Source organism: Odocoileus virginianus, chromosome 16, assembly GCF_023699985.2.
Source record: "Odocoileus virginianus isolate 20LAN1187 ecotype Illinois chromosome 16, Ovbor_1.2, whole genome shotgun sequence".
Taxonomy (NCBI): domain Eukaryota; kingdom Metazoa; phylum Chordata; class Mammalia; order Artiodactyla; family Cervidae; genus Odocoileus; species Odocoileus virginianus.
In genome coordinates, this window is record NC_069689.1 from 19,506,260 (window position 1) to 19,521,571 (window position 15,312).

Genomic DNA, 15,312 nt, shown 5'->3' on the forward strand with positions numbered 1-15,312 from the left:
GTTCCAAGCTAAGGTAAGTGGAATGGCCCTTTTTTCAGCTCTCAGCAAATACTGTCACACAGGCTCTGGACAGCTCTGCTGGTGACCAGAGTCCTGCTGAGTCTCTCAGAAAATAGATCAGAGGGATCTGATCCCATGTTGTCACTGTCTCTGTTGCATTCCTGCCCTCTCAAAATAAGATACAGTTTCTCCAAAAGCTGTATTTCTATTCTGCACAGGGAGAGCTCTGTCTCCAACACGGACACCTTCTCAGGGCCAAGGCAGATTTGGCTTTTTTTTTTTTTTGACCAATCATCTCAAACATCTTCCGGGGCTTCCACTTAAGTACAGAGGATTTCTGTGTGATTCCACATATATGAAGTACTTAGATTGATCAAATCCATTGAGACAGGAAATAGGATGGTGGTTGCCAGGGGCTGGGTGGAGCAATAAGGAATAAGGACTTACTGTTTAATGGGTTTAGAGTTTCAATTTAGGAGGATGAAAAAAGTCCTGGAGATAGATGGTGATGTCTGCCTAACAATGTGCATGAACTTAATGCAACCAAATTGTATACTTTAAGATGGTAAATTTTATGTATATTTCATCACAAACAAAAAATACATAGGATGGACTTCCCTGGTGGTGCAGTGGGTAAGTATCTGCCTGCCGATGCAGGGGACAGAGGCTCAATCCCTGGCCTGGGAAGATTGCCCACGCAGCAGAGCAACAAAGTCCATACACAACTACTGAGCCCACAGGCTGCACCTACCAAAGCCCGCCCACCTCGAGCCTGTCCTCAGCAGCAAAAGAAGCCAGAGCAATGAGAAGCCCAAGCGCCACAGTGAAGAGCAGCCGCCACTCCCACAACTAGAGAAAGCCCTTGCAAAGCAATGAAGATCCAGTGCAGCCAAAAAATGAAAAAAAATTACATGGCATTGATTACTGTATTTACTTCCTTCCAAAATCCCACCTAAATTAAAGAAAAAAACAAAACAAAACCCTCAGGTACAGAGAGACCAGCAGAAGAGATGAATTCATTGAATTAGATTTGCCCATCATAGAGAAACCAAATATAATAATGACATTACATGCTACAAGTCTTCAGGAAATGCAGAGATTGCCAAACCAGGGGTGATAGGGTCACACCGTGTCAGGAATCTGTTTTCTGTATTCTCACGTTACATACATGGCCTCCTTTGCTAATGCCAACTCATGGATCCAAGACACTTGCTGTGGTGCCCATGATTACTTCTGCATCTCAGCAATCAAGATGCAAAAGGAATGCGGAAAAGGGCCACGTGCCCTGTCTTTAAGGTTACCTCCTTGAAGTTGCACACACCACTTCCACTTCTTCGACATGGGCCAGAAGTGAATCACAAGACCACTCCTAGCAACAAGGTGATTTTCATTCTGGGTAGCCATGAGTCTTAGCTTGGGCACCCCTGAGACAGACCTTGAGATAAGGGAAAACTATTTTTCAAAAAGTGCTCTCAGGAAAAAAAAAAAAAAATTTCTCAGGAAGGAATGGAACAGGTGTAGGGGAGTGGGAAAGTGGGATAAGAAAAGGAGGCCAGGCAAGCATGTAAGAGTATCAGAACCTCAGTCCTGCAGACAGGTCCAGAGGCAGTGTAGCGCCGTCTTAGAGATGCTCCACAGTGGGCATGGGGGTTGTGCCATTTTAACATGCTCCTGAACAAGGTTGTGTTTCAGCACTCTTGGGCAGAAGCAACGTGGTCTCTGGCAGTTCAAAGGCAGCCCTCTGCCAAAGAGTGCTGACTTTTGGGAGTAAAAGTACCCCAAGAACAGGTCGTGCACAAAACTGGTAAAGGGATGATGGGATCAGGAACAACACTGGCATCTTCTGTTGTGCCACAGGTCCAGGTAAAAAGTGAGGATTCATGCAGTGTGCATAAAGGGGAGAACAGACTTTGGGGAACAATTCACCGTCACTGTCACTTGAGGTGGGGGCTCCCCAGGTGGCTCAGACAGTAAAGAGTCCGCCTGTGATGCAGGAGACATGGGTTTGCTCCCTGGGTCAGGAAGGTCCCCTGGAGAAGGGAATGGCTACCCACTCCAGTATTCTTGCCTGGAGAATCCCATGGACAGGGGGACCTGGGGGGACCCAGTCCATGGAGTCGCAAAGAGTCAGACAGGACTGAAGGACTAACACTTTCACTTTCTTTCACCATTTGAAGTGATAGGAGATGTGAACTTTTTATTTTTTTTGAATATGAAAAGTTGATACTGGAATGAGCAGAACTGAGGGAGCTTCATAGTAAGTATTAAACAGAAGGATGTCCAACAGCACACAGGACAGGCAGCAACAACTGTCTTGGAAGGTAGGGGTGAGATGTGGCCTGAAATCAGGAGGATTGGTTAAAAATACCTGAAAAACAGCTGTTTCCCTAGAGAGGGGACATTCATCAATTAAAAAAATTTTAAATAATTTGCAGAACTGAAAGACATGGTTTTAAGAAGGGTTTGCTAAGTGCCCAGCACACTGAGTGAAATGACAAACAAACCCACCCAGGGCACATCCTTATTAACTTCAGAGCATCATAGACAATAAGAGCCTACAGCTTCCAGAAGGAAAAACAAGGTCCTGAGAACAGGTCAGAGGAGAGTGAAGCAGGGAAACAGAGGACTTTGGGTAGAAGCAATGAGTCTAAGCAAATAATAGAATTCTTGATGCCTTCTTGAAAACAGAATTAGGAGCATGTTTTACAATTCTGTTGCTAACTTTTAGAAGGATTGGTGATTCTGTAATGAACAGAAAAGGGCTTCCCAGGTGGTGCTAGTGGTAAAGAACCTGCCTGCTAATGCAGGAGACATAAGAGATATGGGTTTCATCCCTGGGTGGGGAAGAGCCCCTAAAGGAGGGCATGGCTACCCACTCCCCAATGTTCTTGCCTGGAGAAGCCCATGGACAGAGGAGCCCGGTGGGCTGCAGTCCATGGGGTCGCAAAGAATTGGACATGACTGAAGCGACTTAGCACACATGCGGTAACAGAAAATTATGCAGATCTAAAAGATGGAATTTGTTAATTTCAGGAAGAACAGGTTGAAAATAAAGGAAATGTAATCTTAGTACACCATGTGGCTCAGCCAATGAACAACACTTACGTAGGCATATAAGGTAAACTGCAATTTGAATTTTTAACTGGTAAATTAAAATTTTAATTTTACCAATAATTATGACATCATTTTACTGGGAGCTCAGAAGGAAGGGAAATAGACACAGGTGGTAATACAAGAATTCTAATCTTTTATTTTCTGTAACTGAGAGTAGGTAGATAATGTCAAAAATTATGAGAAAATAATGAGAAAATGGCAATATAAGGATAATATTTAGAAATTGAGAGGGAAAGATCAGACTAATATTTTTAAATTCTACTCTAAAAAGTTGTTTTTTTTTTCATTTATTTTTATTAGTTGGAGGCTAATTACTTTTCAGTATTGTAGTGGTTTTTGCCATACATTGACATGAATCAGCCATGGATTTACATGTGTTCCCCATCCCGATCCCCCCCTCCCGCCTCCCTCTCCATCCCATCCCTCTGGGTCTTCCCAGTTCACCAGGCCGGAGCACTTGTCTCATGCTTCCAACCTGGGCTGGTGATCTGTTTCACCCTTGATAGTATACTTGTTTCAATGCTATTCTCTCAGAACATCCCACCCTCACCTTCTCCCACAGAGTCTAAAACTCTGTTCTGTGCATCTGGGTCTCTTTTTCTGTTTTGCATATAAGGTTATTGTTACCATCTTTTAAAATTCCATATATATGCGTTAGTATACTGTATTGGTCTTTATCTTTCTGGCTTACTTCACTCTGTATAATGGGCTCCAGTTTCATCCATCTCATTAGAACTGATTCAAATGGTTTTTTCTTTAACTAAACATAAAAGAAATGGGTTCTTTTCTTTTTGTATAAATAAACCCGTTTGGATGGTTTCTTCAGAACAAAGAGACTGCTCTCCCTAGAGAAGTATTGATGATGCTGTCTCTTGAGAAATGGAAACCAGTTTGCAGTTGATAGCATTTTTTGGTTAGTTTTTTTTTTTTTTTTAAGAATCTTCTATCTGTTGAGGATATAAAAATCTTAAGTTCAGAATTTCAACTGAGCAGCCTAGCCCCCACCACAGAGAGTCATTCAGGTTCCTAGGCTGTGTCTGGTGTGTCTGCTGTAGCTGGGCTTGGTTTGTTACTCATTAAGTGGTGATGAACGGCCTTCTTCGCTACAGGGGATTTTGGTAGGAAAAGGAGAGGTGTCATCAGCCCAAGCTTCATCAAATTTGTATGACTTTTGTACAGTAAAAAATGTCAAAGGTATGCAAAAATAAATGACTCCCCTGTGTATCCATCAGAGGATAAGATGGCTGGATGGTATCACTGATGCAATGGGCATGAACTTGGGGAAACTTTGGGAAATGGTGAGGGACAGGGAGGCCTGGCATGCTACAGTCCATGGGTTGCAAAGAATTGGACACGACTGGGTGACTGAACAGCAACAAGAAAACAACATGTACCTTCCCATCACCCAGCATCAATAATGACCAAGTCCTGACAATTCTTGATTCATCCACCCTGTCCCCATTTTTTGAAGCACATCCCAAACATCACATCATGCTATATGTGTGTGTGTATTAGTCCCTCAGTCATGTCTGACTCTTTGCGACCCTGTGGACTGTAGCCTGCTAGGCTCCTCTGTCTATGAAATTCTCCAGGCAAGAATACTGGAGTGGGTAACCATTCTCTTCTCCAGAGGATCTTCCTGACCCAGGGATTGAAGCCAGGTCACCTGCATTGCAGGCAGATTCTTTAGCATCTGAGCCACCAGGGAAGTCCATCATGCTATATACATCAGAATCATACTTTAAGCTTTTTAGACCCTAGTCCATCACACTGAAAACAATCCTCAATAAAGAGGATTTTAGACATAGCTTTTATGTTAATGCCTTAATACATAATATAAAGGCATGTATTTTGTTTTCCGCATTAACTGCAATATCTTTATGGCATGACATGAATTTATATAAATGACACTCCAGAGAATTTACACCTCTAGGAAATAAGAGCTTGATTCACACCAAACTTTTCACTGTTATACAGGAACCCATTGATGTCCTAAGTTCATGTGACTCCTTTTCTCTAAACAATTCTTCATTCTACTCTGAGTAAAAGCTAGAGTTCTTATACTCGATTTTCAGGCCCTATGTCACCTGTCCTTCCCTATTTGAACTTCTTGGTCCTCACTGCTTATCTCCTTTCTCCAGCCCACTCTGCTCCAGCCATCCTTGCCTTTTTGCTAATCCTCTAACCTGGCAAGACTCCTCCTGCCTCAGGACCTTTGCATCAGCTGTTTCTTTTGCCTGGACTGCTCTTTCCCAGATACCAGTCTCACTCTCTTATTTCCTTCAAGTCTCTGTTTGAATATCACCTTGCCAGTGAGGCCTGACCACCTTCAACAACATTTATAAGCGCACTCTCTCTCCTACATCCCTTCCATACCATTCTTACCCTGTTTAATATTGTTATTTCCCCCACAGCAGTCATCATCATGTAATACTTAATACATTTTCTCATCAGTTCCTTTCCAGTAGAATGCAAGCTCCATGAGATCAGAGACTTTGTGTGTGTTTTTTCTCCTGCTGTATCCTCAGTGCTCAGAATAATGTATTGTTGTTCAGTCACTCAGTCGTGTCCAACTCTTTGCGACCCCATGGAGTAAAGCAAGCCAGGCTCCTCTTCTTCTACTATCATCTGGAGTTTGCTGAAATTCATGTCCATGGAGTCAGTGATGCTATTAACCAATTCATCGTCTATCTATGAATAACTTGCAGGTCACCTTTATGTCATACTTTCAAAACTTTACACTTAAAATAGAACTCACCATGTACAGGCACTGTTCCAAGCACTTAAAAATACTACATTATTTAATCCTCAAAAAAAAAACCCCACCCTGTAGGCAGTATTATTTATCATTCCCCAACTTACAAATGGGAAACTGGTACACACAGAAGTTAAGTAACCTACCCAAGGTCACACAGCTAATAAATCAAAGATCTAGGCAGTCAAACCCCAGTGTCTGCACATCTAACCCCTTGGCAACGATGCCCTTTAAAAAATATATACAGAAAACATTTAATAAACACATTTATTATTATTTATTAATAAAAACATTTAATAAATCTTGTATCTAGTACAAGATACAAATTTTATTCTAAAAGCATTCAGATTTCAGGGAGGGCTACTATTCCTTGGACATGAACTTGGCAAACTCTGGGAGGTGGGGAGGGACAGGGAAGTCTGACATGCTGCATGCAGTCCATGGGGTTGCAATAAAGTCAGACGTGACTCAGTGACCGAATAACAACACTATTCCTTGGTGCCACCATATTTCAAACACTGGAGGCATTTCCAATGTTCCATTCACAAATAACGAAATCTGCGGTGTCCCCTGCTGTGAATAAAATCAAGGAGAAAGGTGCCAGTATATTAGGTGCTATGCTTAAAAGACCTGCAGACCTATACTATTCTTTTCAAAGTCAAAAATGCGGCTGTCTCTCTGGCCAGGTAGTGTGGGTCCACGTAGCACTGCAGTAAATGCCTATAAGTCACGTGACCTTTTTTCCTCTAGTGGGGAAAGCAACCAAGTCAGGACACAGGTGTGTGCACCAACTCTGTAACTGGGGACCCTAGGAGGGGTGGGCCCTTGCAGGGCCAGTGTCACAGTACCGAACGAGAGCGTTCACATTGCAAGAGCATTTCTTCTGCATAAAGTTGCCCTGCTGTCCTCTGCAGAGTTATTTTGAAACGGGTAGTCTGTATTTTTAACTTCATAGGTTAAAAAGCTGGACAGGCAGCAGAAAAAATTTCCACTATGAAGGTAATCAACACAAGTATGTTTGCTGCCTGGACACTTGAATTTGCAACCCATCCTTTCTGTGTACCTTTGGTTCCCACCGTAGTCCCCAGTACGCAGCGGCCCTTGACAGAGTGTAGAATAATCGTCACAGTACACGTGTGATAAATTATGTAAAATCCACTTCTGAGCCGGTGGAGGATCCCCGCCCAGTCTCCTCGCACCGCTGCCTTCGCGAGGGTAATCAGAATTAATACACTCGGGTTTCCTCAAGAATAAGAGTCCACAGGGCTCCCAGGCTACGCCGACTTCGGGGGGCACCCACTGAGGGTCGGCTCTGCCTGAAACCCAGCTGCAGCTGGCGAGAGCGCCACGTTGCCGCGGGTACCGGTCGGTATTCCACCTGCGGCCAAAGCGAGCGGGCTACGTGGAAGTTGACCTTGCCCTGGGGCTGGAGGCTGCGGCCACCGCGGCCGCACTCGGTCCTCCGCGATCCCATGTTCCCCTGCACCCAGGACACCTCCGGCGGCTCTGCAGGGCCTTTCTACCCTATCACGGCGCCTCTCTATGATCCATAGACGCGTTCCTAGTGGGTGTCATGGCGGCCGGCGTCGAGTTGGCAGGAGTTGCCCACGGAATTGGGGAAAGTCACTAAAGCAGCAGCAGAAGTGGCCTGATCCGGATGGTGGGAAGTCGTGAGAATGAGTGGAAGCCCACGGGGGTGACTGTGTCATTGGAGGCAGGTCCCTGGTAAAGTCTGAGGCCAGGCCTTTGCGTTTCTAATTAGAGCCCGGCGTTTGGTGGGAGCCCCCGAAACCGGCGTGGACTGGGAACCATTCCCCCTGTTGTGTTATCGATTCCTGAGTGTTGTGATTTGGACAGTCCTGCGGAAGCAGCGGTTCGAGGACATTTGGCAGAGTAGTCCGACGACGCTGGCCGCTTTTCTCGGAGCAGAGCGTACCTTCTCTAACCCGCAGCGATGTCGTCCTGGCTTGGGGGCCTCGGCTCCGGCTTGGGCCAGTCCCTGGGTCAGGTCGGGGGCAGCCTGGCTTCCCTCACTGGCCAGATTTCAAACTTTACGAAGGATATGCTGATGGAGGGCACGGAGGAAGTGGAAGGTAACAGCTGGGGCGATGGAGGGAGGGGTTTATTGGGACCCTGGGAGCGTCCGTTTGGTCCCCAAGTCTATCTGTCATGAGACGCAGACAGGTCTAGAGAAGTGTCACTCCGCCCTTTTTTCTTTACATTTCTCCTTTTGCCTCTTAAGTGATTTTCTCTAATGAGAGACCACTAGGGTTGGGGGAAAGAGTTATGGTGTTTCTCCTTTGAGTACGCGGGATAGCTCACAGCAGAGTGAAACCGCCCTTACATCGCATAGAGTTTATTTTTCTTTGGTTCATCCACACCCACCGCTTACTTTGGCCTTAACTTGGAGGCGGAACTGATTTTGATCCTCTTCCTTTATATCGACATAATTTAAAGAATTATTTGTATTATGACACGTAGTCACTTTTTTGGCGGGAGGGGGTTTCTTCGATTTTCATAGCTTAATAAAATATTTAGTGGCTCTTACCCTTTCTCACTTAAATATATGTTAGTGAAACGTGGATATGGTTTTCCTATTATATTTTTGCTTGTTCTGATGGCACATTACAGCGTCTCAGCTGAGAGTGTATTTTCATGCCTAATTGCCTAATGCCTCCCATATGCTCAGGAGAGCAAGGAAGGTAATCCTGTTCTTCAGGTCCCTTTAGCAACCTTCACTCATTTTTGAAGTCCTCATTTTGTTTTACTAATGAATAGTGACCAGGAGTTACATGGTAATCGATGATTAAGTTAATTGCTGTTTTGATTTCTTGATACTTCTTTCATCAAGTAGTATTTAGATCAAAAGAATTCTTTAATTTCAATCTATATCTGCCGCCAGAGAGGGTGGTCTTTTGGATGAGAGCAGTTCCTTTGCCAGTTTTGTTTGTTGTAAATAAATTAGCATTCTGGTTTTATTTTTTAATACTGATTTAATTGAGTATGCATGTTTGTTTGGTTGAAGTAGAGAAAGATAGTTTGATTTAGAAAGATAGTATCTATATTTAGGATTTCTGTGGGGTCTAAGAAGGGAAGAAAATTGGGCAGCTGCTGTTAAATGATAGTTGGTACCATTTAACTGCTTAGGGTACCCCTGGGGTGAGGGGTACATCAGGTAGGACGGGTTGGAGTGGGAGTTAAAGGGATTCTTCCTGTGTTCAGGAAATGATCATGTGACATTGAGGGCTGTTAGAAGCAGAAAAGGGCTGGCTAACCTGGGGAATGCCTAGTCTCTCCTTGTTTCCTAGATAGGGGAAAACAGGTGACTATTTCTTTGACCCTAAGCCAGAACCTGCGCACTTACCCCTCCAACTTGGATGTCCTACAGGCTTAAGGTGGAATTCATTTTGTTTTTCCCACCAAATGTGCTCCCATATTCTCACTTTTAGTGGTTTCACCCTCTACCCATTCTCCTAAACTTAGAAATCTTTGTCACATTGTTTTGCCTCTTTTTTCTCCTACTTTGAATTGGTCACCTAATCTTGTTCATCTGGTGCCTGAAGTGTTTCTTATATTTGTCCTTTCCTTTATTATTCCTCCTTCTTTAGTTCCCATCCCCGTTTTCTCTCCCACACATTATTTCTCTTTCATGTCCTGTCACTTGTTTCTTCCTCTTTTATTCCATATTCTGTTGTGTTACCAGTTACTTTTCTAAAAACAAATGTGCTTTTAAAAATCTCTTGACTCTATTTACGGGGTAAAGCTCAAACGTCTTAGCTTGGGGAGACCAAAAACCTATCCTATCTGGGTTCAACCTGCCTCTTTCAATCTTATCTCTTGTTCCCTCCCCCTTCTCTCCCAGTAGCCACATAGATGTACATTCACATACACAAGCATGCTTGCACCCAGGGCTTCTGCACAGGGACTTGGTGAGGTGCTGACAGAACTCCAAGCCCTGCGTGGAAAGCCCTTCCTTTTTACCTCCTCCTCTACCCTCTTTGGGGCTCCCCCTGATGGCGCAGACGGTAAATCGTCTGCCTGCAGTGCGGGAGACCCGGGTTCGATCCCTGGGTCGGGAAGATCCCCTGGAGAAGGAAATGGCAACCCACTCCAGTATTCTTGCCTGGAAAATCCCATGGACTGAGGTTCCTGGTAGGCTACAGTTCATGGGGTTGCAAAGAGTCGGACACGACTGAGCGACTTCACTTTCACTTTTCACTTTCTACCCTTCTTTGCCTGGAAAACAATTTTTCCTGCACGACCCTGCTGACATGTCAGGTACCTGGTGAGACCGTTCTCAGTCCATGGGAGGTTGAGTCGCTTGTGTCTAACAGAACTTTGTGGATCTCTCTCTGACAGCTCTATTTTATTTATCCTTGTATTACTAGTATGTGTGGTACCTTCCTTGGTGCACAGTACATGCTTAGTAAAAGTTTTGCTAAGTGATTAAAAATCTGTTTTTATTGTTTTCTCTTTGTATTAAAATAGGACTTGCTTAACATCCAGTTTATTGATTTTATAAATCATTTAAAAATAGGGTCAGAATGCAGTTCATTTATTCATTCAACAAATGTTTATTGAGTGTCTACCCTGTGCCGGCAATGAACAAGATAACAGTTTAGAATAGCACTGTTGATACAACTTGAAAATTATCTATAGTTACAATATCAGAAAGTTGCTATTCTACCAAGCACTATACTAATTTAGGAGCTTGGGCTTGGACTTTTAAATCAGACATGGATTGAAATTCCACATCCATGGGTTACAGATTGTGGGGTCTTCAGCAAATTATTAAATACTTATCCTTTAAAAAGCAAAGTTTTCTTATCTGTTAAAAAGAGATACCTATCATGAATTTGGGAGGATTAAATGAAATCATGAATGTAACATGCCTAACCTAACACTGTGCCTAGCAAATAGTAAGCATTAATAAATGATGGCTGTTATTTTTGTTTTCCCTCATTGAGGAAAACTTTTTTGGTCTGCATAACATCTCCACCTTATCCTTTAAAAGGCCATGTTCTGGGGAGAGGGATATGGAGGGAGGTCTTCGTGACCTTGTGTTTCTTTAATCTCTCTTTGAAACAGTTGCGCCTTCTAACAGTGACCTTCCTAAACAGATTAGGTTATAATTTGTTCTCTTCTGAGTAGCAATTAGATAGTCTTGTCAGAGTTTCAAGCAATTTGTATAAACAACCACACAAGCATCCCCACCTAGTGATTTTCAAAACAAGAAGAGCGGGTTTGTCATTATTATTTATTGGATGCCACTTGTATTTTCTTTTGATTTAAACTATAATTCAGAGAAGTTATTTTTATAGTATTAAAGGGCTGAGAGTAATGAAAAATATTAATACTTAGAAAAGAAATCTAACTGTGTGGAGGTTGATTATCTGGCAGCATCAACGGCCATTTTGGTCCTCTAACTTTCCTTTTAAATGAAAATGTACAAAACAAGGCTGAGTTCATGCTCATTTTCAATAACTTGTGTCCATGTTACTTGAAATGAGTGTTCTTTTACTGCATTTTTATTCTTTGTTTAAGAGGTCACTGATTTTTTTGGTAGTATTGGAAGCAGAAAAAGTTAGTAAGACCTTAAACCCCAGTTGCATAAGAAGTTAGAAATATGTCATTGGGAATTCCCTTGGCAGTCCAGTGGTTAGGACTTGATGCTTTCATTGCTGAGGGCCCAAATTAAATCCTTGGTTGGGGAACTAAGACCCCACTGTGCGGCCAAAAAAAAAACATTTTTTTTTCATCCTATTTGCATACCTTTCATCAAAAATTATACTAAGCAAACAGATTAATTTTCCATTACAAAATTTTAATGAATACTTCCAAGGGATTTTAAAGGTAGATGCTCTTGAATATAGAAGATAGGCAAAGTGACTTATATGACAATAGACATCTGTAACAGTAGAGAGTAGTGATAACAATCAAGTGATGTTTGTCTTCTGAATCTGTCCTCAGATCAACATACCATTCTGTTTAAAGCTCAGTGAAATTTATTTTCCTAAAGATGCCTGTTTACTTCACATGATGTTGACCATATATTCAGCATATACCGTTTCTTTTGTAGCAGATTTACCTAATGCTAGGAGAAAGGAAGTTGAAGCCATTCATACAATCTTAAGATCAGAGGTAAGGAAACTTAAAGATTTAGATTTCTCTTTTTTGAAATCATGAGTTATTCACGCTTTATTTCAGTCCTCTCTTTTTAATGCAGGTTTCCTCTTTCCCTTTATCTTAGTTTTCTTCTCTTTTTTGAAGCTCTGTCATGTTCCTTTGATGAAGATATAGTTACTTGTTACTGTTCTTTTCTGTTAAATATTCCCACTTCTGCTTCTGAATGGTGGAAGAAGGAAATCTGCCAAATATAGAAACAATAGTGGCAACAATTTATCATTTCAAGGATTTACAATGTTTTAATAGTGTGCTAAAACTGCAGTTGTACATTTAAGTGTAATGTGAAGAATGCATTTCTGTTTAATGTAGAGTTTTTAATTCCCTAACATTAAAAAGGTGTGATATTTGTATGCAGAGAATGTAGAATGTAAGAATAGCAAATTAATTTTACCATTTTTTTTCGTTATTAGTCAGTGCCTTGTGGTAATAGCTCTGGTCATTGTACTTAATAGGGATGACGAAAATTTGAAAAGAGTTCAAAGGTAAGCCATAAAAAAAAATGAAAGGTTTTAAAATGGCATCTATTGTAAAGTACTAAAGACATCTAACCATTGGGTTGGCCAGAAAGTTTTTTAGATGTTACGGAAAGCCCTGAACGAACTTTTTGGCCAGTGCATTATTTAGCCTTTGGATAAGAATGGTGAGGGAAGATGTAATAGTATTTCAGCAAACAACATTCTTAGAGGACTGTGGTAAGCGTGTTTTCCCTTGCTAAGCCCATAAAAAAAGAAAATGAAATTTAAATATAAGAAAATACTTCTGACAACAAGCATCATTGAACTCTGTTCTATATTACCAAGGGTTTCCCCGATGATCCAGCAGGTAAAGAATCCACGTGCAATGCAGGAGACACAGGAAATGCGGGTTCGATCCCTGTATATCAGGGATACCCAGGGAGGATATTGGATCCTCCAGTATCCCCTGGAGGAGGAAATGGCAACCACTGTAGTATTGTTGCGTGAAAAACCCCGTGGACAGAGGAGCCTGATCCGCTACAGTCCAGTGGGTCACAAAGAGTTGGACATGACTGAGCAACTGAGCGCACACACGCTAGATTACCAATGTAAGATTGTAAATTTGAAAGTGGAAGGATCTCTCAAGAGGGACTACTGAAGTTTTCTGCCTCAGAGAGAGAGAGAGAGTGTGTGTGTGTGTGTGTGTGTGTGTGTGTGTGCGCGCGCGCGCGCACGCGTGCACTCAGTCATGTCCAACTCTGTGAACCCATGGACTGTAGTCCGCTAGACTCCTCCGTCCATGGAGTTTTTCACGGGAGCAGATTGGTATTTCCTGCTCTAGGGGATCTTCCTGACCCAGGGATCGAACCTACATCTCTTGTGTCTCCTGCATTGGCAGGCGGATTCTTTACCACCACACCACTTGGGAAGCCCCATTCTGCCTCGGTAGAAGGTGGCAGTTTGGTGGCACTTAAGAGACCTTAGCTGTAATTACCTCGTTAGTAGGTGTTTTTGTGACAGATAAACTTAATAGCTTCTTTCTCTGTAAGACTGAGATAGGCAATAGTTCCTGTAGTCTCTAAAGAAATCCTTGAGAGAGTACTCACTGTGGGCTTTCCCAGAAAAATTAGATGGCAGAGATGTGTGTAGTGGCATTAATTAAGCTAAATTTGCCAGTATATGTTTAGAGTGGAGAATGGGGGTAGTAAATGGGATTAACCTGCTGAATGAATGATTGCTCTGTATTGAACTTAAGGTGGAAGATTGAAATTTTCTGTCCCTCTGTTGATTTCAACTCTAGTCTCTGTCCTAGTGTTGTCCTTGGACAGTAGCAGGTGTGATTCTAGTGTTCACAAGTATTTATTTTTGGTATAACATATCCCTAAGTGATAGCCAAATTCCTTGTTTGGTGCTTATTCAGAGTACTGTGAGCTTATTCGAATACTAGAGGATAACAGACTGTTGACCTTCTCAAGAGCTTTATTTTCCAAGGTGATTTTGACTATACGTGATTCCTGCCTTCTCTCAGCACATAAACACTTCATAAAGGTAACACCTTATATGACTGTAAAAAGAAGGTGAACATATGATTAAAACCAGTAGGAAATTAAAACCAATAGAAAATTCTGTTTATTTAGAAAGCTTCAGTATAGACAGAGGGCAGTATATTTTCTAGAGGAAATTAGATTTGCTTACAGATGTTAATATTTGATATTGGTTAAATTAGTTAGGCTTCCTGAGTTGCAAGTAATAGCAACCAACCTAAGCTAATTTAACCATCTTTGCCAAGAGAAATAGTCTTACCATTTACCATATGGATCCAATGGACTCAATTTTCCTGTTAAATGATTTTATAAATAATTTACAGAAAAATAAAGTGATAGTGAAATTTAAAGAAGAATAAAGTGATAGTGAAAAACTTCATCAGAAATTTCAGTGAGCAATTACAACAATTTAAATTTTTATTCCCTATGTTTCTGCCTTTAAAAACGTGTGTGTGTGTGTGTGTGTGTGTGTGTGTGTATACACACACATATGCATACATATGGTTTCCCAGGTAGCTCAGTGGTAAAGAATCCTCCTGCCAATGCAGGAGCTTCAAGAGATGCAGGTTTGATCCCTGGGTGGGGACTATCCCCTGGAGGAGGAAATGGCAACCCACTCCAGTATGCCTGCCAGGATAATCCCATGGACAGAGGAGCCTGGTGGGCTACAGTCCATGGGGTTGCAAAGACTCAGACGCAATTCAAGTGACTGAGCACGCATGCATATAAACTTACATATGTTTATTAACTTACATATGTTTATTAACTTTTTTAGTGAACTGGACTGTTTCTTGTAAATACTGACTCTAGATTTCAGTTACATCTCTGATAGGTTTAGATCTTCTAGTTCTTTTTCCTGACTTAGGTCATTTAAACCAATACTTATGAAAACTTTGATGACTTACTATTTTGTTAAAAACATGACTGCTGCATAAATACGAAGTGCTTTAATTGTTAAATTTATAAATACCGATCAGAGTTACCAATCCACTGAGTTTTTTCATTTTTGTCATTTGTTTCCTCCTGGTCACCTATGTATACGTGTGTCTTTAGCATTTGTCCACACAGGGACTGTATCAAGTAAATGTTGCTATATAAATATCATAATGAAATAATACTGTTATCTGTCCATTTAACAAAATGGGATGGATGGCTCAGGTTTTTTTCACAAAATATTGTGAGATAAAATCTTATTGAATGATTATTTCATGAGAACACCATATTTCCTTTTTGTTCTTGGAAATACATTGTTCATTCC

At 41.8% G+C, this 15,312-nt stretch overlaps 1 protein-coding gene and 1 long non-coding RNA gene across 4 annotated transcripts in view; one reads left to right on the forward strand and one right to left on the reverse strand.

Moving 5' to 3' along the window:
• The window catches only part of LOC139038709 (uncharacterized), a 448,893-nt gene that overhangs the window by 97,668 nt on the left and 335,913 nt on the right, over window positions 1-15,312 (reverse strand). The gene's annotated exons all lie outside the window — the stretch shown is intronic.
• The window catches only part of TRIP11 (thyroid hormone receptor interactor 11), a 69,300-nt gene continuing 61,414 nt past the window's right edge, over window positions 7,427-15,312 (forward strand). For 2 of the 3 annotated variants that reach the window (XM_020875936.2, XM_070477942.1), the window contains exons 1-2: window positions 7,427-7,962; window positions 11,949-12,010. In XM_020875936.2, coding sequence (XP_020731595.2) covers window positions 7,824-7,962; window positions 11,949-12,010 — 201 coding nt within the window. In that variant the 5' untranslated portion in view covers window positions 7,427-7,823. The remainder of the gene's footprint in view (window positions 7,963-11,948; window positions 12,011-15,312) is intronic. The other variant, XM_020875937.2, reaches the window with a different exon arrangement.